Genomic DNA, 12,112 nt, shown 5'->3' on the forward strand with positions numbered 1-12,112 from the left:
AATTTGATACAATGTAGTAATTAACCATTAAAACATTCCCGTGCTTCTGAGGAATGTTACAGTCAAACTAATTTAAAACAGGGTCAGGTCTCCAAATCAGCAAAAGAATTCTGAAGGCAGGTGACAGGGAAAAGAAACTGAAGAAGAGGTAGCCAACAGACGCTATTTAAAGTAGCTCAGGGCAGCTCAAACTGGTCCGAGTACACTCCTAAAAAGGCAATTAGCCAAATCCTTTCAGAAATTAAGCCATCAAAATGACATACCGGCACACTTTAAAAAAATGTATTTACAGAGCAAAAGTGCAGCTATACCAGCGTAGCATTGTGGCCTGAGGGGTTCCTTTCTCCGAGGAAACATGTAGAAAAGAATTAGATCCTGAGCTAAGAAGAAACTTGCAATTGTCACAATAGATCTGGGTTGTGCTTTCTTTCAGTTCCCTCCATGCTAAGCAGAGAGTGCATTAACTTACTTGGCTGTTTCTGGTTTCTTTGTCATCTTGTGGTATGGATAGGATGACAAAAGTCTCCTGTGACTTTCCCAAATACCAGCAGATGTTTAAAAGAGTGACAGTGGCAAGAGAACAGCTGTCATGGGCTCTTGCTGGGAAAAGTCCTCAGAAAGTTCAGGAGTGAAAGGACCATGCACCTCCTCCTGGAAAGGATTCTAGTGAAAGGAGTTCCTGCTTACTACTTTTGAGGGTCTAGACAAATATTTTTTTTCTTTATAAAAGACAAACTGATGGCAGGGAAGATGGCTCAGCGGGGAAAGCACTTCGTGTCCAAGTGGAGGATGAGAGTAACATCCTCAGTAATAGGTAGGTGTGGCCACCTACTTGAACCCAGAGCTTGAGACTCAGGGGATTTTGCAATAGCTAAATCATCAAGCTCTCGCCAAGTGAAAGACCCTACCTCAATACACACAGAGAGGAATTAAGATACCCAGTGCCAATCTCTGACCTACACACATGCGCGCGCGCGCGCGCGCACACACACACACACACACACACACAGAAAGAGAGAGAGAGAGAGAGAGAGAGAGAGAGAGAGAGAGAGAGAGAGAGAGAGAGAGGAAGGGACAGAAAGAGACCAAAAACATACAAATAAAATTTAGATGTAACTAAATATAATTATAATCAATTAACTGATATAACAAAACATAAAATTAAATTAAAAACAAGAAATAAAAATTTAAAATGCATGAGTGTATTTTAAATGCCCTCAGATAACATGCCCGTTCATTCCCTAAATGGAATGGTAAACTAAGAAGAGATGCCCCAGACAGGAAGAAAAGAATTATCACCCATCTTAAGGGAACACCCTAGGCATTTCGATGAGGAGTCAAAAGACTGTGGCTTTTTAAAATGACAGACTCGCAGTGGATAGAAGGGAGAGCAGCGCTGTCAGACGGAAGCAGCTGAGAGGACTGACTCTGTCTGCAGGAAGGAGGTGGTAGAGGCCCTGGAGCGAACAGTGGAGGTGACTTCAGCCTGAGTGCCCAGCAGCTTGAGAGGCAGCCACAGCTGTTTCTTGCAGACTACTCATTAATGCTGCTTAGTGCTTTAAACATGACTAGACTCTTAATCCTAACTAAAATTGTGAAGTGCTGAAAAGGCAGTGCCTTTGGCCAAAGTGCATGAAACTAGCTAAGTAAACTACGATCATAAATTAAGTTTCTATCTTTTCTTCGATTATTAAAAAACATCTATTGATTGGTTTACCTTTAAAAAATTATCAGCACCTCAGCTCCTGTATCTCCCGAAGGGATATACTTTCTACATGTACTACAAGCACCCCCTGAAAGGTCTGGTGGCCTTGTGCTTGAATCACATCACAAACAGATTATATGCTAACATCTTCTGTGGGCACAGGGTAGATAAGAAAGAGAATACTTTAGAGAAGAAAGTTTGCACTTAATGACACAGCACCGGGTACCAGAAACAAGCTTGCATACTTGGGTAGAGTGTGTCCCAAGCTGGCCACCTCCATTTCCTGCCCACTGTCACGTGCCCTGCTCCCTCTCACATCAGGGATCAGAGCCAGAGCCCCAGTGGAGTGCTGGCACCATGTTGTAAGGAGTGGCAAGGGACGATTGTCAAATTTCAGAAAATATGCAAAGCCATTATTTGTAAATTAGAAACAGCCATTATGAAAATCATCTAATTTAACCTAATCATCTCCTAAAGCTTTCACACCCCAACACTACTGTGCTAAGAATTCAGTTTCAATATCAATCTTGGAGAGATGCAAATATTAAGATCGTAGCAAGCAGAGTGATAGCTAGAAAATGTAAAAGGGGATATGGCACCGTTTAGTGAAATCCATTTACAGAGAAGAATTAGATGAAATGTGTTTTATGAATCACTAAGGTCCATTTAAAATTGATCAATAGGTTAAAAAAAAAAAGAAAATTATCAGTTGAGATACACATTACCCCCAAGTTGAGTTTATTTGGAGAAACAAAATAAAAATTCCATTTTAGTGTATTTTAAAGTACATCTTTCAGACTTTTAGCTGCACTGCAGTCTGAATCAAAGGCCCTTGTGCTGAAGCCTTGGTTCCCAACCCGGGACAGTGCTGGGAAATAATGGAGGTTGGGCATAGTGGAAGGAATTTAGGCAGCTAGCATGTGGCCTTGAAAGGGATATTGGACCTCCAGCCCCCTTGGGTTTCCCTTTCAGCTTCCTGGCCTCCCTGAGGTGAACAGCTTCCTCCACCAAACATCCTGCGATGATGTCCCGTATCACCGGAAACTCAAAGCCAACCATGGACTGAAACCTTTAGTACCATGAGCCAAAACAAACCTTTCTTCTCTATAAATTGATTACTCTAAGGCATTTCACCACACAGTGACAGAAAGGCAACCAATACACTGTTGATGACATGTTTTTGCCCATCATCGGAATATGCCTAATATAGTTTGCAAAGATCTTAAGTGTCCCAAGCTTCAGCTGCTTAAAATAGTCTTTAAATAGAGAGCCTCTGATCCTCAAGCCAGTTGCTTCCCACTGTAAGGAACGGCACTCATACCACAGTGGGAATGAAAGCCCACGTTTCCACGTCCAGTTTCCATCTCCTCGTTCTACCCCAGAATCCAAGAAACTATGAATTATTAGCTTGAAGTGGACGTCAAGTTTCAGTCCAACGTCATGGGCCTCATACAGACAGATTCTTAAACTCCCTCCGTGACAGTCATCTAACTGTTTTGTCATTTGCGTCAAACCCCTTGGGATTCTTCAGTGTTAAGAACTGTGAAGTTTAAATACCTCAACTACACAGGGCTTGGTTGTTTGGAGTTACCTCCAATGTTCAAGAGTCATTCTTTTATGAGGAAATAGAAGGATCCAAAGGGTCCTGGAAACCTACAAGAAGAACTTTATGACAGGTGGATCTGGGTCCTGGGGTCCTCCTCAAACTATGGCATCACCAAGGAAAATATAGGCAGTAAACTTCAAACCCCTACCCAGACTAGCCAATGGACAGGACATTCTCCACCACTGAGTGGAGAGTGGGGTCTGACTTTCACACGAACTCTGGTGCCCCATCTCTGACCACGTCCCCTGGATGGGGAGGCATGGTGGCACTCAGAGGAAGGATAGCAAGTTACCAAGAAGAGACTTGATACCCTAAGAGCATATATGGGGGGGGAGGTCTCCCTCAATCACAGACATAGCGGAGGGGAGAAGGGGGGAAGCAGGAGAGAGGGAGGAATGGGAGGATACAAGGGATGGGCTAACAATTGAGATGTAATATGAATAAATTAATTTAAAAAAGAGTCATTCTTTTTTGTTTTAATTAAAAAAAAAAAGAAAAGAAAAAGAAAAAGAAAGGAAATCTCCACCATTAAGTGTGCTGCCCGAGCAGGCTGCTTGTTCTTCATTTTATGCACTGACTTGGAAAAGTTGCATCATGGCAAGGGACTGGAGTCATGCATGATTTTGAGTTTTAGAGCTGGGTTGAGAACAATGAGGCTCAGAGCCGCTGAGCTACTTGGGAAGGGGGCTCCTCAGCCCGTTGAGCTCTCTGAAGGCTGAGTGTGAGCTCCAGGTTTCCAGTTTTTATGAGCTGCCCCCAACACTGACTGGGATGGCCTTTTGCAGATGCAGCTGACTTTCTGCTATGATGGGATACATAAGCCCTTCCTTCCTTGGCCCTCGAGAGCCTCTCCTCTGTATGGGAGAGGATGAGAAATGTCGTTCCAGGTAATGCTAGGAGTCATATGTTGAAAATAGTTTCCCAACCACCCCCAGCCACCCAAACCAAGCACCAAATGGGGTTGTTGCATGAGTGGAAACAGGTGACTGTGTTGAGCCTCCGAGGTTTGGGGGCTTGTCTGCTGTAGATATTGGAGTCGCTACAACTAGGGTAGGGAACCACTATAGCATTTACTAGCTCTTGGGGTCCCAGGAGGGTTGAATTAATTCTGGGATGTTCTCACTGCAGTTTCTGATGTGCACAGAGCATGCCAATGTCTTTTACAGTAGCTAGAGAAAGCTGACAGACCAAATAGAGCCTGGAAGTACTGGGGATGTGGCTTAGCTGAAGAGCATCCGCCTGGCATACATAAGGCCCTGGGTTTGATCGCTAGATATCTACACACTCAAAATAATAACTTCTACAAATGAAAACACAATAGGACCTGGAAGAGCTTGTCCATATATTTCTGTTGGTTGAGTAGAAAACCTTTGAACAGTCATCTTTTCAAAACACTTCAGTATTTATTAACATTTTAAAAAGTATGCTAGTCAAAGAAGTTTCTTTAAGCAGGACTGTGTCAGTACACACCTTTAATCCCAGCACTCTTGAGGCAGAGGCAGGTGGATCTCTGAGTTCAAGGCCAGCCTAGTTTACAGAGTAAGTTCCAGGACAGCCAAGGCTACACAAAGAAATCCTGTCTTGAAAAAGAAAAAGAAAAAAAGTTCCATTAAAAAGAAACTATGCATTTTATTACAAATTAAAGAGTTCTTTCATCTTGACTTAAAAAAAATCTTTAAGCAGTAAGAAGTCATCATTGGTACCTAAAATGGTGGAGACTTCAGATTGGCTTGCTCAGTCTTAAATCACAAGTTACGATGGGCCACCTACATTCGCCAGGCCTGAATAAATACTCCCTTTTGTTAGGGAGGAATGGAACAGTGACCACAGAGTTCCTCTGGTCTGTGCTCTTCATGCTAATGGAAAGTGCTGTGTTCCGAGGCACCTTGTGGGCACTGCTCGCCGTGCAGGATGGAATGAGTCAGTGCACTGAGTCACTGCATCAGAATGCAGCCCTTGAGCTCTCTCCTCCATGTTTCAGATAACAGTGCTCGTTCTAGAAGGAGTCCCCCAGCTCCCAGCCCTGTAACAGAATGGCGCTGAGTATCAGCTCTAAATGTGGACTGAATTTTAGGAGTTGTGATTGGCAGGGCATTTCTTCTACAGTAAACTGACTTGTATGTGGCAGCAGCAGGCCCGTGTTCATATAGAACATCCTATTGTAAGTTTTGTTATCTTGAGCTTTCTGGGAGATCTCATCACAGTGTATGTCCCCTGAAAATCATATGCCAAAATCTTAACTGGGAGCATTTAGGATGTGACTGTCTTTAGAAACAGGACTGTTATAAACATGTTAGATGTGATCATTAGGTGGGATTTGATCCATTGTGACTTACATCCTTAAGGCTGGGATGGGGGGAGGGGGCGGGGCAGTCAGAACATAGAGCCATTCGCCAAGGACAGACGACCTGAAGATAAAGCATTGGGTCTAGGTGATGCCTCTACAAGCCAAAGAACGTCATTCATTCTCACAACCTTCAGCAGGCACTAATTCTGCCAGCATCTTGACCTGAGGCCTCAGCCTCCCAGAACTATAAGACAATACATCTCCATTGAATCCTACAGTTTGTAGACATCACAGCACCTTTACATCAGCTCTAGCAACTGTTTACAGTATGTGTCTCTGTATGTGAATAAATCCTAGTGCAACTGATAAAAAGCAATCCAGCCATTCCCTGAGACCTTTATTCTTACAAAGCAAAGATGCTAATGTGCTATATAAAGTCTTCAGAGAGATGCTTGAGGAAGTGTTAACAAAGGAACCATTTCTGTAGTGCTACCATGACCCACCTCAGTAGCTTCTCGCTAGAATGGACAGATATAGACATCTTAATGTACTGTTTTACCAGGGTGTAAATAGGCCCAATAAACAGAATCATTATGGTTTTGCTAGTAAATGAATAAAGGTAATTTTGGTTCCAATTAATCACATGCTTTAATATCAAAACATTTTCTGATGGACAAGTCAGTCAGCAACCAATAAAAAGGTCCAAAGGATCAAGTCAACAATCGTTAATCATTGAACTGGATGTCACCCCTTGAGACACAGTCTTACAGGGTGCATGCTATAATCAGACTCAAAATGGCTTGGAGAAAATGGGGAAAGGGACTGAATGCCTTCGCTTCTAAGTGTCCTCTCTGTAAAGAAGGCCTGCTGTGCTGCCCCGACTTCAGGCGAGGCTTTATACTAGTCACACCTGAAATCACATTCATTTGTAACTTTGTGCGTTGAGCAAAGCTCTGAAACTCTGTTACCATAATGACTTGATTTTTATGGCAGCTCTTTCCACAGCCAATATTAACATATTTTAGGTTACAGTCATCACTTATGAGAAGTCTATAATAAAAATGACAAAAGGGGATCTAAAAGCTTTCTCCTTAGCATGCAGAAAACCTGAATCCCTCTGTCTATCAGCACCAGTGGGGGTTTCTACCTCCCACACCTGTGGCTCACTCTACAGAGTGTTTTACAAAGAAAAAAGCTTCTTGGTTTTCTGAATATTTCCATTCAGGAAAGCTAATTGAGTCATTGGGAAAACAAAAGTCATGTAATTCACAATGATAGAGCAACTCAAGACCATCAAATGTTTTCTTCCTTTTCCTTGTCTGGATCATCAAACACACAAAGTGCTTTCTCCCTTTTTCTTGATAAGCTATAGAGCCTCCCACCATTGCCTTCTTCTGATTTAACAGCTGGGTAGTTTGCAAAGCTACTCAATCAGTTTTTCAGCTGTTGGATGAGTGGTAATATCCATGAATGTGTGGGCCATTTAAATAAAAATCTATCTGATGTTAGCTTTCAGTCATAATTGAAAGAAACTGCTTCAAATGGGACAAAGAAAGTGAATTCAAGGCCACTCTGAGTTACATAGGAAAACACTATCTCAAAAATAAGTAAATAAATGAAATGAAATGGAAATTCCAAGAACTAGGCAGTGGTAGAGAATTTAACTAGGAAGCATAAGGTCCTGGGCTTAGGTATCTGCAGTGTACAAGTAAATAAGCTCAAAAAGATATAGCAGTCAGATCCCAACAAATTACAGGTGAATACTTGTATTTATTAAGCACCTACTATGTGCCCACAACTGTGCCCAAAAGTTGAAGACATCTCAAAATAGTACCCCTGGTTAGCTAAAAATAGCATCTAATTATAATTAAACATATGAAACCAGTTCACACTTAATGAGTTTCATAGTACACATTTAAGTCTTCAGTTGGTCAGCCACAGAGACTGCATTGACTAGGAGTTCAGAGATTGGAGGTAAGAAGTAAAGAGTTTCTGGGGCCATGAGGTAGTGTCAACCTAATGTGACCATGCCTCGGAGAATAAGCCTGGTTAGAAAGCCATGGGAAACAACAAAGAGCCTCCTTTAGGACATACCCATATGGAGAGGAGCATTGAACAACTACTCTAAAACATATACAATAACTTTGGGGGTTCTGGTCTTTGTTTTGTGCTAGGTGAGGATCAGAAAGGAATTCTGAGCCGTAATCACCTCCAAATAGAGATGGAAAACAGCCCTGAGGCACAGGATGCCTTAGGGAGAAAATTTAATTCTGCCTTTAACTATGCATGGGTTTTCAACTGACACGCTGGGTAAGCGCATTTTCTCTTCCAAGGAAAGGGTAGCACATTACAAAGGAGTCGTTGCTCTATTTCTCCGTTCTCTTCAACATCATCACTCTGGTGTAAATACAGATGTGGTATTAACAACATTCCAGCTCGCTTTCAGGTGGCGAGAATGTCACATGTACCTGTCTATATACACAAATGCCTTCCTCCTCCCAGAAAACCACACACAGGGATTCCAGAATTATACTTAACTGCCTGATTAATTACTGGACCTCCATGGAAATTACTGTCAAGATTAAGAGCATCGTCTCCATCTCTGATTCTGCTTGATAAACATTTACAGTTCAAAGCCCATTTGTATCCTACTATAATGTGAATGAAAGTATACTAAAACTATAGTAAGTCTGATATCCATAGCCTTAAAATAACTCCACTAACTACAGACAGTTTCCTGGGCAATTACGAGATGTTCTATGTTAATTTAGAAAGGAATTCCAAACAAGCCATTTAAAACCTAATAAGATGCCATTAAATGAAGGGGGAGAGGGGAGGGGGAAGCTAAAGAAAACCCTAAGGCTTGAACCAGTAGAAATGATTCTCAGAGCTACTGACCCTTGCAAGATCCATGTTCTGCTTGGGTTTCTAGGCACGAGGCAGATTTCTAATTGAAGGTGATTATCTAGTTACTACGTCCCAAATTGCATACATTTCTTGTATTGGTTCACACACACACCACACTAATTAGATGGAGCACTTATCAATCTGAAAGTCCTTGGAAACTGTTGTATTGATCTACACATTGAAAAGAAGCTTGGAAGTGCTATATGCCAGCACTGAAGACAGCCGGCCCCTGCCGCTCATTGCATCTATAAGCTGACCCGTGAGGCTGATCCACTGGGGTCAAATTCACAGAGAGGTCGCAGAATGAAAGTCCTAGTTTGCTCTTGAGTTTTCTAAATGGTGGACACTGCTAGGTATGCCAGCCATTCCCCAGAAATAGACACACTGAGCCAGTCACCATCATCACAAGGAAGACACAAACACCAACGTACCACTCTAAAGACAGATTCCTAAGTAACAAACTTCATCTCCACATACTTCTGAGCTACACGCATCCAATCAAAGGTGGTAGCTTTTCTGAGGAAATACAACAGTATCTCTATCTATCTATCTCTATCTATCTCTATCTATAACTAGAGGGGGGGAGGAGAGAGAGAGAGAGAGAGAGAGAGAGAGAGAGAGAGAGAGAGAGAGACTTCCATAAAAACACAGATGGACCTCTATAAGATATAGCTCCCATTAGTTGGGTTAATTAAGATTAACACTCAAGTCGTTGGAACCCCCAAAGTAGGCAAAAGGTAATGTACTAAGGAAGGAAATAAAGACAAGGACAGCATTCATTCCTCGCTGACCATTAACAAGGAGGACCCCAAGGCTCCCTGTGAATACTGGAGTTGTCACCACTGATCATGAAAATGGCTTGTGCCCATATAGATTACAAAGGCCACACCACAACTTGTCTGTACAGAGAAAATATGCAAATGAACCTATTTATATTTGTTATAATCACTATTACACACACACACACACATACACACACACACACACACACACACACACACACACACACACAGATGTATAAGGCTGTGGCTATGGTTTATTTTCCTCAGATGAGAACCCAGGTCTAGCAGTTTTCATTGGCATACATAGTGCTTCCACCACATGGATAACCTCCTGGCAATTCTGACACTCAGAGCAAACTGTTACCCGACTCACACAGAGAACTGACTCACACAGCAGGATGCTGTATTCCAGGTGTTCAGACAGCTATTGTGTGAACTCTACTTCCACTGGAAAAGCACCACACCCTTACCTCCAGGGTCATGTTCACAGTGCTGATGGCCACTTTTATTTCACCATCTGACAGCTCCTTCAGATCTTTCAACATTGTTTGCTCGATACTTAAACCTGTGGATAACAAGGAGGGAAAAAGCAACTCATCCTTGGGGTCTGTTTTAAAAAAATACATGTCAAGGGTTTACTTAAAGAATTTATTCTACTAAGCTTGACCATTGATAGGACCACTTTTACCTGTAATAAACACTAAGTCAAAAACCACATTTATGACAGCATCTATATCAGGCAGGATGAGGGCAGGAAATAGAAATTACCCCCTATGGTGCAAAACGAGGTTCTTAATGACAGGACACTTACAGAGGGTGGCAGGAAAAAGGAGCAAATGAAGGATGAAGCGGCCAGAGACTAGCAAAGAAAAAAGGCAAGGCACAGGGGCTAGCAGTAGAGAAAAGAATTTGCCAGAGCCTGGCACCACAGCAAGAATGAAGCAGGAAAAGAATGTGCAGCCATAGTTTCCTTCCTTCTGCCCTCATGGACCAAATCAAAGCCAGAGGAAACCAGGAAGTCAGCCTGGAGCAGGCCACACTTGGGTGTTAGCCTCCAGTGTCCCAGAGCAGGTCACGTGGGGAAGGATTGGGCAGTCACACCATACAAAGTAGCCGAATAATCCTAGAAAGAGGCCCAGATTTGGGTGACTCCCCTATAGTTTTGTAATTGCTAGTGTGAGTTATGTAAGTTGTACTTTATAAATGTAGTTTGTATGACTGTTGTAATTGAGTCAGGTCTTGTGTTGAGCATCTTAATTCCAGCACTTGAGAGGCACAGGCAAGTGGCTCTCTAGGTTCAAGGCCAACCTCGGCTACATAGAGAGCTCCAAGACAAGCAAGCCAGGTGGCGTAGTGCCAACCTGTCTAGCAATGGCATCAACAAAAGCTATCTTATTTGAGTGGGCCACCCCTGTAATACACTCTGGCAGTAAGTTTTATTGAATCCTTACTTGATGGCAGGAACAATCTAAAATGACTATGTTGTTGAGAACTCTAGAGTTGTAGCCAGCTGACCAAAGTATTTCAGTGAAATCTATCACAAGCAAAGAAGAATGGGTATACCTTCATGTTTAACTGGAATTCTCTATTGAGAGATTCTCTACAAAGCTGTGTAAAGTGCAGGCATTCTTTCTGGATGCGTATGAAGACAGTCTGCTGCCCAACCTGCCAGGATGGAACACGCTGATCATCACAGCAACATGGGGAAACAGCTACTCCTATTCTCCTTTGACTCAGAGTGAACTGAGACCTGTTTTGAGTCCTAGATTCCATTGCAACAGTAGCAGCTTGGTGTGGTACAGGAAATTAATGAAGGTACACACCACCGGACGTCTGCATACGCTTGTACCCCGACTCATGCACACGAAACTGTATGTGTGGCAGAGGCTGACAAGGCTCTGCCCACCTTCTTTGCCTTTTCGTATCTCATTTTTCCCAGCCTCACACTCCACTGGCCATCTGAGAACTTCACTAGCCTCCAGAGCCCACTATGAGGACTTCATCCCCACTAGACGAGGGAGCCTTTACTATTTCAGTGGCCTGCTGGTTTGACAAACAGCAACTAAACCTAGTTTACAGTACTTCATCTGTTTCTGTTTTGTGAAACCATCTACCATGACTAATTCAAACTGTTAATCTAGTATTTATTAGCCAACTCACAAAATTCCTGAAAGTTAGCCTTACCAGGGTGGCCTGCTCCCCTCCACCACTGCACTCTACAGGGGGCCACCCTAAGGTGCAGATTTAATTCTTCTTCAAAGTTCCCTAGTGAGCTTTGGTATCCTGTAGGGCTTAGTTACTGGATAAAGCCTTTAAGAGACTCCTCAGATAAACTAATTTACCCATAAGGAACTCCAAAATATGAGAGAAATTTTTGTAATCTAGTATTTTCTCCTTAACGGCAGGCCTTCTGGGTTGAGTCCCGCCCTGCTCACTCACTTGCCACAGCTGTGTGTACTGGATGCTGGGAGGGCAGAGAAGCCTGCCTGTGGTTCATGCTTTCATCTGGAAAGTGGGGTTGTCATGGGGATGGAGGCAGATCATCCCCACAAAGTTGTGCTTTCAGGACCCTGTGCTGATTAAGCTCTCACTGGGATACAGCTGCTTCTCATTAACAGTTGGTGTGGATAATCCACTGCCCCAAGGAAGCCCGGACTTAGAGAACAGTATCCTCGGCTTAGCCGTCTTCTCTCTTTATCTTCTAAATGAAATCCGAATGGTGTAATCACGTTGTTCCATCTATATTCCAGGATTGCTCCAGCGATATTCTCAAAACACAACTCGTTTGACGAGTGTGGAGACCATAAGCATTAACTCATGGATTG

General features: G+C 42.8%; 1 protein-coding gene across 11 annotated transcripts in view; it reads right to left on the reverse strand.

Moving 5' to 3' along the window:
* PRUNE2 (prune homolog 2 with BCH domain) overlaps positions 1–12,112 on the reverse strand; it is a 266,030-nt gene that overhangs the window by 186,665 nt on the left and 67,253 nt on the right. For all 11 annotated transcript variants that reach the window (XM_084770072.1, XM_084770076.1, XM_084770073.1 and 8 more), the window contains exon 6: positions 9,758–9,852. In XM_084770072.1, the coding sequence (XP_084626198.1) occupies positions 9,758–9,852 (95 nt within the window). The remainder of the gene's footprint in view (positions 1–9,757; positions 9,853–12,112) is intronic.

The sequence above is a fragment of the Acomys minous genome (genome assembly GCF_964271855.1).
Source record: "Acomys minous genome assembly, chromosome: 2".
Taxonomy (NCBI): domain Eukaryota; kingdom Metazoa; phylum Chordata; class Mammalia; order Rodentia; family Muridae; genus Acomys; species Acomys minous.